Source organism: Protopterus annectens, chromosome 1.part1 (genome assembly GCF_019279795.1).
Source record: "Protopterus annectens isolate FY-2018-M chromosome 1.part1, PAN1.0, whole genome shotgun sequence".
NCBI classification, from domain to species: Eukaryota; Metazoa; Chordata; order Ceratodontiformes; family Protopteridae; genus Protopterus; species Protopterus annectens.
The window spans coordinates 237,446,748-237,461,027 of NC_056726.1; the positions used below are offsets into that span (position 1 = coordinate 237,446,748).

Sequence of the window (14,280 nt, forward strand, 5' to 3'; positions counted from 1 at the left end):
TTTGGGTCTGTTGATGAGAAAGTCCAGTATCCAGTTACATGGGAGGATGTTGATGCCCTGATGGATCAGCTTCGATATAAGATTCTGGGAGATGACAGTGTTAAAGGCTGAACTAAAATTGATGAACAGCATTCTGGTATAGCAATTCTTGTTCTCTAGATGTGCCAAGGACTCATGAAGTGCTATAGCTATTGCATCAGCCGTGCAGAGGTTAGAACTATAAGCAAACTGTATTGTATGCAGTGTTGTAGGTAGGCTTGAAGAGATATGGTTCTTGATCAACCTCTCAAAATACCATGTGACTTAGAGAAAATCACTTAACCAATCATTGCTCTCAAGGAAAATAACAATTCTGTGCAGTGGACTTATCAGGTTAACAAACATTTTTTGCCTATTTGCTGATGAGATAAGCTCACTAGACAAATTGTCCCTTTTCAGGCACAACCCAGGAGCACTGTCTGGTAAAGTAATTGCTTAGAGTCACACAGTAGATGAATAAAGGGGGGGGTCAAACCCTGTAACCTGGGCACAGGAAGCAGCTCATTCATAGTTCAGCGCTTTAGTCCTTTACACTAACTGCCATACAGTTATATCAAGTCTGGAACCTCGGTCCAGTGTTATACTTCCAGAAAGACACAGATATCTCTGTGGATGGAGTAATTCACCAAATTATATACTAATGAATGTAATGTGTGGCACTGTAATGCAGTAATCTGTGGTACTGATGAATGTATTTCTATATGTATTCAATATGTAAAATTTCTATTTTCTGTTGGTGCTTTTCTCCTTGGGCCTCTGTTGAAAATGGGCATTTGTAGCCCAGTCAGACAAACCCGGTTAACAAATACAAAATAAATAAATAAATTATAAAATTTCAAACCATTTGCCTCAAGAAATAAGAATGACTTTGGCCAGAAAAGTACTTCTAGACAAACCTGAATAACTTCTACTTATAACTGCACTTAGTTAACTTTATAATAACTGCAGGCTGTTCACAATTGAATCTGTATGAATATTTTTCTTGCTGATTACTGAAGCAACCACTGCTTATTTCAACAGAAGACTAACTGGCTAAATTACTAGACGAGGCATCCTACTGCTTGTAAGCCTTATCTATAGATTGATGAATTTACGATTAATTTTTGCTATTGTCCTTCTTTAGCTCCAAACCTCTCATTCTGCTCATCAGTCTATAGCCTGAAGTTCTGTATTGAAGAAGCACACTGCTAGGTAAGTCCACCCTTCAGACTACCTGTGAAGGATAAGGTATCCTCTAAAGTAGCACCTGCCTTCTGGATTCGACTTCTTTTGGACACATGAAATCACTAGTACTTAAATGGATTTCAGCCAAGGCTAAAAACACCTTTTCTCAGAACATAAATATAACTACGTCAGAGACTATGGCTAATCTAAAGAAAACAGGAATCCGAGTACATGTTTCCATTATTTTCACTGTCTGAAAATTGTTCATATACCTGGTATAGTTTAATTCAGCTCTTTTGTCATTTCTTTTTGCTACGTTAAATAATGTCTTTATTTGTACAAAATCCAAGTAAGTACATTAAAAATTCTGCATTAGTCTTACCTACTCAACAACCTTCAAATGTAGCTGAAAAAGATTTTGGGGCCAAGCTACCAACCCAGTAAACAAGCAGATAACTAAACAAAAATAAATAATACTGCAGAAGTGTCTTAACATGAGGTAGCTTTATGAAAACATTTCCTCACAACATGATGATAGGTATTGGAAACAAATTGCTGAAACACAGGTCACTCAGTGGATGTAATAAAATAAGCAGATATGAAACCTTCAGAGAAGGGTCAATGCATTTATTTTAAATTCTTGATCTTTTTTCCTGTATTCTGTCAATTATTTTCTATTCACCTGTTTAGCCATGACAAAACAAGCCTGCTCAGGTATATCTCCTTGCCAATTAGAAATGCATCTGCCACCCAAAAATGGTGCATGCTGTACATTTGTGTAATACTTGTTGAATGGATCCAGACTCACTGACCTCTGAGGTCAAGCAGTGATATTAATCATGTCACATGTATACTTCCCAAACTGACTTTATACAGCTTCACAGCCCCACAGTTTACTGACTGGTCTTGGAGACTACACTGCTGTTCTCCATTACGCGAGATGAACCTGTTACAGTAGCATTATTTTAAAGTCCCTAGCCCCTCCAAGGGAAGAATGATCTGACATTTATTTCTTATCTTCAAATGGGCTTAGAAATTACTTATATCTTCAGGAACCCCAGGCTGATGGCATTACAGTTGAAAACTGAAATTCATGTTAGTCATTCAATTCATTTGTGGGTTACTGAAATTACAGTGCAATTAATGGATTCTGTTCTTATCTATGAAACACAATCTCACTGACTCACTTGCTATCAACCACAGTTCTGTGAAACCAAACTCAGAGAACCCCAGGAGTGGGCATAACACGGGTCCTGCATTGGGACAAGTCCTGCTTTCCTCACACCATGTGGCCAATGAATCGTGTTTCACTGAATTATGAACAATGGTCACTGCATCCAGCTAATCACATACACATGGGTGAGGTGTACAGCATCCATGATGGTCCCGCTGTACAGTGATATCTAGTCTGCTGCAAGAAGATTAAGAAGGTTCTCTGCCAAGATCATAAATATGCTAATGCAGAACCATAGCAAGGCCATCTGGCACCATGTGCAGTTCCTTGAACTGGTGCTCCTCCCAACTCAAAGCTGAGAAGCAAAAAGAAAGAGAAAAAAAGTATTTTCAACTTTCAAATTTCAAATTTAAAATAAAAAAAGAAAAGTTTTTCTGCTCTGAAACTATAGTAAACTACTTGCTACAAATAAAAAACCAGCTTCCTCACCCCACAATGAGGGCTTCAGTGCTTCAGCTGTGCCATGACAGAAAATGTAGTACTGACATTCCTTTCTGAAGCAGCCACATCCTTGTGGCTAAATAAAGTGATGTTGGTACTGCATAGCACCGGTACCGATTGCACTTCCAAACAGCTTGTGTCTGAGCAGCTGTCCTCTTTGCTCCATCCTTGTTACAGTTTAATGAGATCATTTTACAGATGCCATCTTTTCAGCTAACTAATTCAAGGGATTTTAATTTTATTGTCAAACTAAATGTCAGAAATTGTTAAGAATTAGTAATGTTTACTGTTTTGTGTAATATGAAAGTATTTCTGGTACAATATCATGGATTCTGTAATACCTGTAGAAACATTTAAAATATTTACTAATAAGATATAAAAGTAATTAACATTTCCCATCCTCTCCCCAAGGATAATTTTGCCTACCAGAATAGTGTTGTAAATAACAGGAAAAGGTAGTCCCCTACACTGTATTATATTTAACTTAACTTTTGCACAGAGCAAATAAGTGCCATGCTGGTTGGCTGAGAGAAAACATTGAAATGTGGAGGTAATGTGATAGCTTTTATTCAGCGCAAGCTAATAACAAATTTCTAATTCTGTGAGGAAGTGCAATTTGTTAGTTGTAAATAATTATTGGTTAAACTATCTGTAGTCATTCCATAATGAAATGAAGGCTTACATTCCTGACCAAAGCAAAATGGCAGGCAATGAAAGTCAAGATATTCTACCTCACTTGAGTAGTCTTAAGGCAATAAATAATTTAAGTTAAACCTTAAATGTCTCACAATTATAGGTGAATCATTTTTTTTATTCGTTACCGTTACTGCATGAAAAAATAACCCAATCGTCCTCCCCCACCATAAATAAAAGGTGTGCTCCTCTTAAATGCAATAATGTTTACTTTAATTTAAAGATGCAAAAGAACATTTTAAACAGTGAAAAACTATCACCAACTGAACATCGATAATAATCTCAATGCATCAATCTGAGATATTTTTTTCTCTGTTGGCACTGAGGAATTCAATGACAAAACAGACTGTATTGTTTCAAATGAAGGATATTTACAATCTACATGACAGGAGTAGCTAGGGTGGGGCAAAGGGAGCAGCTGCCCAGGGTGCGATCAGCAAATCCTAATTGGTCTTCAGAGCATTAATGGCACTAAATGTTGGTATTGCATTTATGGTCAGAAGTAAAGTGCTGAAGTGGTGTGTGTGTGTGTGTGTGTGTGTGTGTGTGTGTGTGTGTGTGTGTGTGTGTGTGTGTGTGTGTGTGTGTGTGTGTGTGTGTGTGTGTGTGTGTGTGTGTGTGTGTGTGGCATAAACTGTAGCAGCTGCTTGCTACATTTATAGCAAACTGATACAATTTAAAAGGGGAGAACGTTTTGTTTTTGATTCTCAGCTTAAAGTTGAGGGGGGTGTCAAATTGATGAATCGCACTGGGTGCAAGAATAAATAGTTACACCTCTGATCTATATAACACAGTATATGTGAAGTCATATTATTTCTATGGCAGAAAACCAGTGTTTTGTCTTTCTGATTTATTAGCTATTTTTTTAATCAAAGATAAAAACTGTAACAAAGCAAAATCTATCTTGAAGGATTTGGTATATAACTTCAACAAAAAAAAAAAGTATTGCATTCAGTAAAGAGCTTACTTCCTAGATATTTTAGTATCACCTTAATTATGACAGTATGTTCTATTGCTCAGCTTGTGTTCCTGGTATACAAACTGATATTTCAGCATAAGGATGCTCTTAAAGTACAGCCCTGAGAAGAGAAAGTAGAATGCAATACCAACTTAAAATGCATAGGCCGGCATTTCTATTAGGCATACAACTGCCATTAGACAGGGAATGTCAAACACCTAGTTTCAGCTACCTCCAAAACACCATCTATTATTTTACCAAGGAGTAGCAGGTGTTCTACATCACACCCCTTTTTCAGTAGAGGGCTGCAGTCACGTTGCTTTGCTGTCCATCTCATAGCCTCCATCACCTTAAGGCATAATGCCTCCTAGCCATAACATACTGATAGCAGACAATAAGATGGAAAAGACAAACTCCGTGCCTTGCATATATTGTTGAATGTTCTGAAGCAAATGACTGGACTCTGAGTTACTGCGAACAGCTCAGGAGGTGTGCTGTGTCTGTCTTCACCTACTAAAAATAATGTCCTGTTATTGTAACAGTAAAGGTCTGTTCACACGCGTGTTGTTGGTGAGTGGGATATTAGAGACTCACAACCCCTCTTATACAAAGAAGCCAAGGCATCATGGGTGTTGATATATGGTTAAGGTGTTTACCTCGCTGATACAAGTACAGGATTATATTTTAACATTGAAAGGAAAATCTGCTCGGCTTAAAATGGCCCAAAGGGACAGCTAGCCTAGTACTTACCCATGAACCTATATATTCATTGTTCTTGTGTTTCTTCAGTCCTTTCTCAGACCACAGCACATACACACACACACACACACACACACACACACACACACACACACACACACACACACACACACACACACACACACACACACACACACACACACACACACACGCACACACATGCACATACACACACACACTCACACACACACACACACACACACACACACACACACACACACACACACTCTATCTCTCTCTCTTTCTCTTACTGTCTCCTTTTGCAGTACTGGTGGCTAGCCATAAATGAAGTAGCTTCTTCCTCTCTCAATACAAGGTTTCACCAAAAGCATGACTGCTGGGTCTAAATGCTTCAGCTTCTGCCATTAGATTCTTTATTGATCATGTATAGATCATTCCTGAGCCCAAGTCAACAGAAATGAAGATGTTATGTCTCTCTGCACCTCAGTTCTCTGTACCATTAGAGTAATATGTCAAAGCCATAATAGTTTTCAGTACAACATGTGCAGATTCTTGCACAAACTCCACAATGCCACTCAGCCTGATGACCTGAACAGAGGAGCATTCAGCCCATTTCATTTTGTAGGCTCACAGATTAATTTCTACAACAATCTAGTACTGTATTTATAAAAATGACTGTTCCAGTGTTTCTTGTTCATACTTTGTTATAGCACACCAGCCCAATACAGTACAGTATACGTATAGCTTTCATTTAAAGCACTATGACAGGCTGAATCATGTATGTTTGTGACTTGTTACTTGTGTTCGTCACTAAATACTGCAAAAGGAAAAAAGGAAAAACAACACCAAACAGTAAGAGTCTACGTTTTGCAGAGTAAATTTATGGTTTTTACAGGTAATACATTTTATCTGCAGTTTTAGGCACACTTCTCACATCATTAATGTTTTATTATTTTCCTCAAGCATTATGATGTTAAATTACACAGAGAATAAATATTTCATATAGGTTTCTAAGTACTTCATGCCAAAGTAAATGCAATTTCTTCAAAAAGGAGAGACACATTAGAACAGTGCATGCTCAATCCTCTGCAAGTGGTGACATTTTTGTTTGCAAGTTGTCAACCGACGAAGTATATTAAAATGAATGATGATTTGGATCACTCACCTGCCCCCTGCTGTCGTCCTACGAGGACATCAGCTCCCACCATGCACCCCATCCCCAGTAGGCACACACCGACTCCAATGAAGTGAACTGCCTTGTACCTCACCAACAGGAAGAACCATGACAATAACAGCACCACCGGGATAACAAAACAGTCTAAAAGCTGGAAAAGAAAAAAATGAAAACTGTAAGTCATCAGCCACTACCGTAGGCAGACAAAATACCACATTTCATCCACTGCTTAACTACTATCAGCAAATTCTGCCAGCAAAATTCATCCAAGCCTCAAGTCAAAGAACTGGTATTAAAGGTTGGAAGGCATTTATTATTATTCATGTAATAGCTGACTTGTTCTTAATTCTTGTGTTTATTGCTAGCAGTGATTGTTGTTAGGCCAACATACTACCAGTATTCTATAGCTTGAATACAAGGAGCAATTTAAAGTTAGCAAGTGCAAGCTCCTCACCATCTGGAGTGTCCCAGATCTACAAATGATGCTCCTTGGTTCACAATGTATATGCCTCTGTCATTCTTCAATGTCAGTAGCACACCTGGGCTCCTTTTCCAGGCACAGTGATGACAGATAAATGAGATAGATTGAATAAAAATGCATCTTCTCTTCCCTTAACAGATTCATGGTCTCATCAGCCTTGCGGACTGTCACAGTCCATCACTTTACCTGAAGGTCTGACACTTCCCTACCTCCATTAATAATGCTGATCCAGACATGTGAAGTGAAAAATAAGACAGCCTGAGTGAAAGAACACAGAGGGGGAGAAACAAAGAAGTATAGCGATGACATTAAAGTAAAAACATATTAACAAAGTACACAAAACTACATCATATAACTGTTATAAATAATAAACTGTTTATTTCATTTTTACAGAGTACATTTGTGCTACATTTGTTTACAAAAGTATCTCTACAGAGACAATAACAAAAGTAATAAAAATGTGGTAAGGAATTTCAGTTCATTTTCCATCTGCCAAAGAGTACAGCACAACTGAGTAAGAATGAGCCTTTTGCTATTATGTAAAGTTATTCTGCTGTTAAATATGTGAAGATTCATGGCACTGAGGCTGACTGCATGCCATAGCATTAAGGTGGACAGCTCAAAGTAATATGCAATGCTTCTGGGCCTCCAGTCTGTAACTCTGCATTTTTCAGATGTACCTCACTGACAGGACAATGGAAAGGCTGCATTGTCTGTGTGTGGTTTTCATTACCTTGTCTTTTCATCCAGCCATAAGTAATCCTGGTGTGTTTTGCATGCTGGTGGATTACATCAGGAGTTCAGCACTAAAATAACCTGGTAGCATTTGTCGTTCTGGCTAAATGGCTGTATCAGCATCCTCATGAACTGTTGTGATATGCTATATGTAGTCAAAGCAAAGCAGAGTGGCTCTGTGTACCACCAGCAGCACTTATGGGAGGACTATGAGTTCTAATGCCCCTGGACACTAAGGATTATGCTTTAAGCAAAGGAAAGAAACTGTGCCTGGACAGTGAGCAGTTACTTTAAAGTATGAGAGGTGGGATCTGGTAGCCCTGGACAATCAGATACTATATTAGTGATGGTGGTGGCTTGGTCCTGAACAATCGTAATATTGGGGTAGGAAGAAGAATTTTAGAAAGAGCAGTGATGTTAGTAATGTAGAGGGAGAATGGGAACTCTAGACTGTAAGTACTTTGTAATGTACATAGAGGTTACACGTGGCTTACACACCACTGTATAATGATGGCTTTTCATCATGTACCCAAGGCTGCCATTGCGCTACCAATCAGGATTTGAAAAAAAAGCACATGCAGGCAAAGCTACTCAGTGAGGTATGTGGCAAAGCAACAGCCTGCACTGTGTCATAAAGTTAAATGACACAAACCCACTCAGAGACAGCAGGATAAAAAGCAGTTTCTGGAATAATACAGGTGGAAGAAAAATGTTGCTATGAGGAAAAAACATCTGTGGGGAATTAATGCAAGTTAAGTTGGAAAAGACAGTGAAGCTGGACTTTTCATCCACAAGGGAGAGATAAAGCAATGCAGTAGACTGGGGGAATAGAAAGATGAGCCAAGCACATACGTTTTAAAACTGCTTAAGAAGTTCATCTATTCACGTGTTAATTGGTAAGTGAAATAGTTCATGGGAACTTTTGCATCGATAACCTAGCCATAAGGCAGACAAACTAAAGTAGTGTAGTGTAGCACTGAACAAAGTAAAAGTTGCAGGCCCAAGACTGCTTAATTTTAGATAAAACTACTGTAGCTATACATGTAATAATAATAATAATAATAATAATAATAATAATAATAATAGAAGACCTTACAATTGCTGCCTCAATGCCTGAAAAGACATTCAGGCAGCACTTGCAGGACATCTTAGAGAAAATAGGACAAAATGAGGGATCTGAATTCTCAGACAGACAGAAAACAATACCAGGACTGCACGCATCCATGTTGATGGGGCAATGAGAATAAATAAGGAAAGGCAATTTTTATCTTCAGTCTGGCAAATGGCTTAATCATGAACAACACATGGTTCAATAAGAGAGACAGTCACAGGATTACATGAAAGAGTGGTCAGCATGCAATGCAGTTAGACTGCCTCCTAGTAAGGAAAGGATAAGGAGGTCAAGCCAGAGATGTCCATTCCTTAGCATAAACCACTGATGTCCACTATCAGCTGCAAGCAATGGCCAGAAATCACTGTAAGGTCAACAGAGACTAACCTGAAGAGGAGGAAGTTGACTGGAGCAAAAGCACAGAAGTTCAAGGAAATACTCAACTCTCACATGCCTGGAAGACGAGGGAATCAATGAAGCCGAAGAAGAGCGGCAATGTTTGAAAACGTTAAAGTGTGAGGATTCTAAAAGAGATATGCGGCTGAGGCAGGTATGGAAGTAAGGCACATAAGGAAAGCACATGGCAGAATGCACCAGTTCAGAAAGTGACAACAAGAAAGAGGGTGTACTGGATGAAGTAGGTGGTAGAAACCACAGTCTAGAGTAGGAAGGATTACTTGTTAGCTAACAAAGACACTTCGGGAGCAATCACAATAGCAAAGAATAAGGCATACGATACCAAGATACTACCGTAAGGCACCATAACATACTACCAACTTCTGGAAACTGATTCAGCAGGTGGAGACAATGACAGAAAGAAGAAGAAGGTAGTCATCACATGCCATTCATAAAGGATGAAGCAAAAAATGGCTCACCTGTCCACAGGACATTATGGACAGATGGAAGAAATTCTTCAAGAAGCTTCTGCATTGAAAAAAAAATCTAAGAGAAGCTGTACTGCTTCATTCAAATCCCACATTGAAAGAGGAAGAGGAACCAATCCTTGAAGTATAAAAAGTAACATTAAATCAGGGAAAGCAGCAGGCTCAGATGAAGTCACAACAAATGTGGTGAAGATGGATGTGTTAGAGGTGAAATGACTCCTGAGGGTGCTCATTACAGTACAGAGAGGAAGGTGTATCTCAGACAACTGGATAATACACATCCTAGTGCCAGTATATAAGAACAAAGGGAACATTCATAACTGTGGGTAGTACCAAGGTATTAGACTGGTCTCATACTGAATGAACATCCAGGAATGTGTGACTGATAAATTAATACACAGAGCAGTATAAAGTAAGATGAGAAATGGGCAGTTCAGATTCGGATCAGGATATACCCAACCTAATGTTTGTAGTAAGACAAATAGTGCAGAAAAAGCTGGAGATGGGGAAAGAGTCTATTCCTAGACTTGGAAAATGCATAATACAAGGTCCCAAAAAAGTAGATTTGGCCAGTCTTCTGATAGTCTAAAGTCCTAAAAACACTGGCAGAATTAGTGCAGGCTACATACAAAGAACCAGTGACACAAGTGCAGACAGTGTTGGAACTTACAGAGGGGGTTCCTAGTGGGAGTGGGTGTGCATCATGGTTCAATTCTGAACCAACTCCTGTAAACACTGGTGATAGATTACATTAGCAAACACATTGGAGTAGAAAGTTCAAGAAAGCTGCTCTATGCATGTGACTTGGCACTGCAGTCAGACTATGAACACCAACTTTAGAAAATGATAGGGGAATAGAAAGCAAAACCGAAGGCACTTGGGATAAAATCATATACAGACAAGGCAGTAGTCATAGAAGTGAAGTGAGAAATCATAAGCTGAAAACTGAGACAGAAGGGAAAGTAGTGGAACAAGCTAACATCTACAACTGTCTGAGAGGTGTAGCTGAGAAGACGGAAAGCCTTAATAAAGAGATTATAGCTAGAAGGAGAGGTGGTGCAGACAACTGGTACAAAGTTTCAAGGATATTGTGTGAAAGAAGAATGTCAAGGAAACTGAAAAGTAAGGTGTACAAACAGTGGCTTGACCAGCAGTGCTGTATTGTACAGAAACCTGGGCAGTGAAAGCAGAGCACCTGGAGAAGCTTCCAGTGATACAGATGAAGTGCCTGAGATGGGTGGTAGGATGTACACTGTGGGACAAAGAATGAAAAGTGGGCATCACAGCAAAAGCCAAAGTAATTTAAATTGAAAGGAAGGTTGTTGAGAACAGATTATGGTGGTTTGTTCACATGTGTGGGAAAGCAGAAGATGATTTGGAGAGACAGGAAGAAGGCAAGAGACAAGGATGTCCAGCCAAAAGATGGCTTGACAGCATGACAGAAGACCTGTGATAGAAAGGTCTGACTGTTGAGGAAGGTTTGAAAATGGCTATTGATAGAGGGGAATGATGACAGTAGATGAGGCACCCCAATTCTACACAGATATGGGAGTTAAGTGGATGATGATAATATTGATAATGACGAGGGAGAGCAGCAATAAATAAGTTGCTGACACTGCCAGCTATTAGCGATTGTACTTGATGCATCAGGCAGTATGACTACAAGCCTGTGTTATATGTGTTATATGGCTTCATTAAAGTTATTTATGTAACAGCCTGTCCTTTATGATATCTTTCAGAGTTTTCCTGAATTCCCTTGTACAAGGTAGAAGTCAATTCTTAATGAGCAGTGAAAGCAATAGCGGAAAATTCATTGGAAGTTAACGGTCATTGTTATTTTATCAGCCCTAAATAAATGATTCAGTGTCCCATGTTGCATGTTTATGGTAATGAAGAGCCTACAAAGCAAACCAATAAATAAATACACTCTGTTTTTATTTCATTTTTATTTATTTGTTTATGTTATTTGCTTCACAGGCTTATCAACTTGACTACTAGGGCCCTTTCTCAGTTACATTTTAGTTATAGCTATGTTGGCAGGCATAGATAATGTTACATAATGCTTTAATGCTTAGTTTAACTGTTTTAGTCCTTGATTTTTCCAGACGACGGCTAGAGTAATCACTCTTTGTCGTAGCCACATGTATTATAAATAATATTTGGCTAGCATGCCACCGAAAAGCCTGTCATTGTTCTTGTTTTGCAGTCCAAGGACACCACATTATCAGTATTACACAACCTGCATGGCAGTGCAGGAAGAAGCCCTGACAGTGACCTAGATGACAGGGGTTCAGTTACAAGTTCAGGAGCTGGAGGAACCTGGAAGGGAGGATGACAGTGAGCGGATGATGTTGGCTTCCACAGCTAAGGGAGTGGTACTGGTTTCATGTCAGTGCATGACTCTCCTCTGGTAAAAGTCTGGAAGGGCATTCCACATTCATACTTGTAGTCAGTAGTTTGAGCTTGTCAAGGAATGCATACATCTTAGCCAAGCATCATTTATATACGGAAGTGTGCATCCATGCTGGAGCTCAGCACCTAAAGCAAGGCATTGCTCTCATCAGACAAGAGGAGAGGGCTATAGGAGCATTCTAAAATCTCAAACACCTCTTTAGGATGATGGCTGAGTTCATTAACTCTCATCTCCATATCCAGTATTCTCTGACAAGGGGATATGAAAGGAATGAATGAGCCAATACGGCAGTAAGGTTTGATATCTATGGGGATTAACAGGTACCAAAAATGATGCAAAATACATTAGTTTTGCACAGAATTACGACCACAAGACTCTTCTCTGCCACATAAATCACAAGAAACAATGAATACCTCAGACAAACATGTAGAGGGTTACAATATTGGCGCTAACTGGAAAATGCAAGCATTCATACAGGTATTCTCTCAGGGTTTGCATGCAGAGCCTTGGTAACAGCTGTAAACAGAAAATGCTCACTGACATTGCTGACAAGTGATAAAATTCGGCATCAGAACATGTTTCTGGCAAAACCACAGTTAATGAAATATTTTATCTCGCGTTGGTTATCTGTGAATGTAACTGTGGCACAGCTTAACTAAGCAGTTCCTTTACTTATCTTCACAAACCCTATCAGGTTCTCTTCACCTCCAAATTAATGTTCAGCTACTAGTAATAGTGAGACTAAACTCCACTGCATGTTGGCTCACTCTCACCCTAAATGAAAATAAAACCAATGTACTAGCTAGGAAAAATAATGTCTAATAAGTGCTTTCATCCACAATAATACAGATGTAGCTTTTTATACTACCTGTGAATTCTGTATGTATACGTATTGATTATTTTTTGTAAAATTACTTAAATTTGTATGCATTTACTTCCAGGAATGCCTCAAACATCACTCCCTTAATTTGTTCTATAGTAATTCAGTTCAAAACTATTATATTACTACATTTTGTGTACGTCACAATTTACTTTTTATTGTCAACTTTTGTTGTAGCCCTTGTGTTCAGAAATGATGACGTTTGTAAATGACTTACTCACTATATTTGTATGGATATTTCTTTTCTGGTATCCCCAGTGAAAACGAGCATTCCCACTTGCACACTGCTGGTCAGGAAATTAAAATAAACAAAATAAAATGCATGCTAACGTACTTGTGAAGTGTTATTACTGGAAAAGTATATAACCTTTAAAGTGCAATTTTAGACGACATACTTGAAAGTTAATGCTGCTACTCTAAGTGGAGAAGATGGAAAGTTACAAAAACATAAAAGCAAGTTAAAGTAACAAGTGAGAAATGTTTTTGCAACACAAATTTTGTTAACTAGTTTCCTGAGAAAACATGTCTGTATTGGAAATGGTGGCTACACACTGTATACTGAACTAAGGCTTAAATTGTGCTGGTCAGTGGAGACTCAAAGTGTAGGAAATGCTCACAGATTTTGTTACACAGTGTTTTGAAATAGCTGAAAGTACTGATGTACAAATATAAACACAGTAATGTTTCTACATACTTTTGGTTACCCTGTGCCTATACAAGAAAAGAGAATCTTTTGCAAGTAGAGGTATGGTGCACCACCAAAAAACATATGCTTGGGATAATTTATTGCATTGTGTGAACTGTTTGAAAAATGTAAGCCTGGCCTGTTGAGAAGTGAAAGCAAAAGAAAGGGTTATGAATGGTGTACAAAAAGAAGTTTCTTAAAAAGTGACAGAACTTTACATAACACTAAATCCTGCAGAACATTGTTTGAAATGGCTTCTCCTTAATGAACTATGGTAAACTGTATGAAAGTTATAAAAATCAAGTCTTCCTACATATTAAGTTGTTCAAACTAAGGAAGAAAGACAAATACCCTGTGCTCATATGGAGATTTGTTCTAACGGTAAAAAGTTCATAGGTAAAAACTATGCAATCATTCTACATACTATTGTGTGCCTAGCCAATAACCAGAGGTCAGAATCAATCCTTTTACCTTGTGTATGTGAGGTAAACACCTTAACGTTATGCTAATCCCCAACACCATTCCCCCAAACCGCAAGTAGGTCCCTGTGGCAGCAAAAGTGGTTATTGTATGCAGCAAAATTGTTTTGCCATAACTCAGGTGACATTTTGTGAAACTAAAACTTGTATGAGATACAATGGCTGACAAAAGCATGACTGTTGTTAGCA

The 14,280-nt window shown here is 38.6% G+C and overlaps 1 protein-coding gene across 1 annotated transcript in view; it reads right to left on the bottom strand.

Moving 5' to 3' along the window:
* The window catches only part of SLC35F1 (solute carrier family 35 member F1), a 1,996,989-nt gene that overhangs the window by 436,107 nt on the left and 1,546,602 nt on the right, over positions 1 to 14,280 (bottom strand). Inside the window, exon 4 of the mRNA XM_044074280.1 lies at positions 6,415 to 6,574. Within this exon, the coding sequence (XP_043930215.1) occupies positions 6,415 to 6,574 (160 nt within the window). The remainder of the gene's footprint in view (positions 1 to 6,414; positions 6,575 to 14,280) is intronic.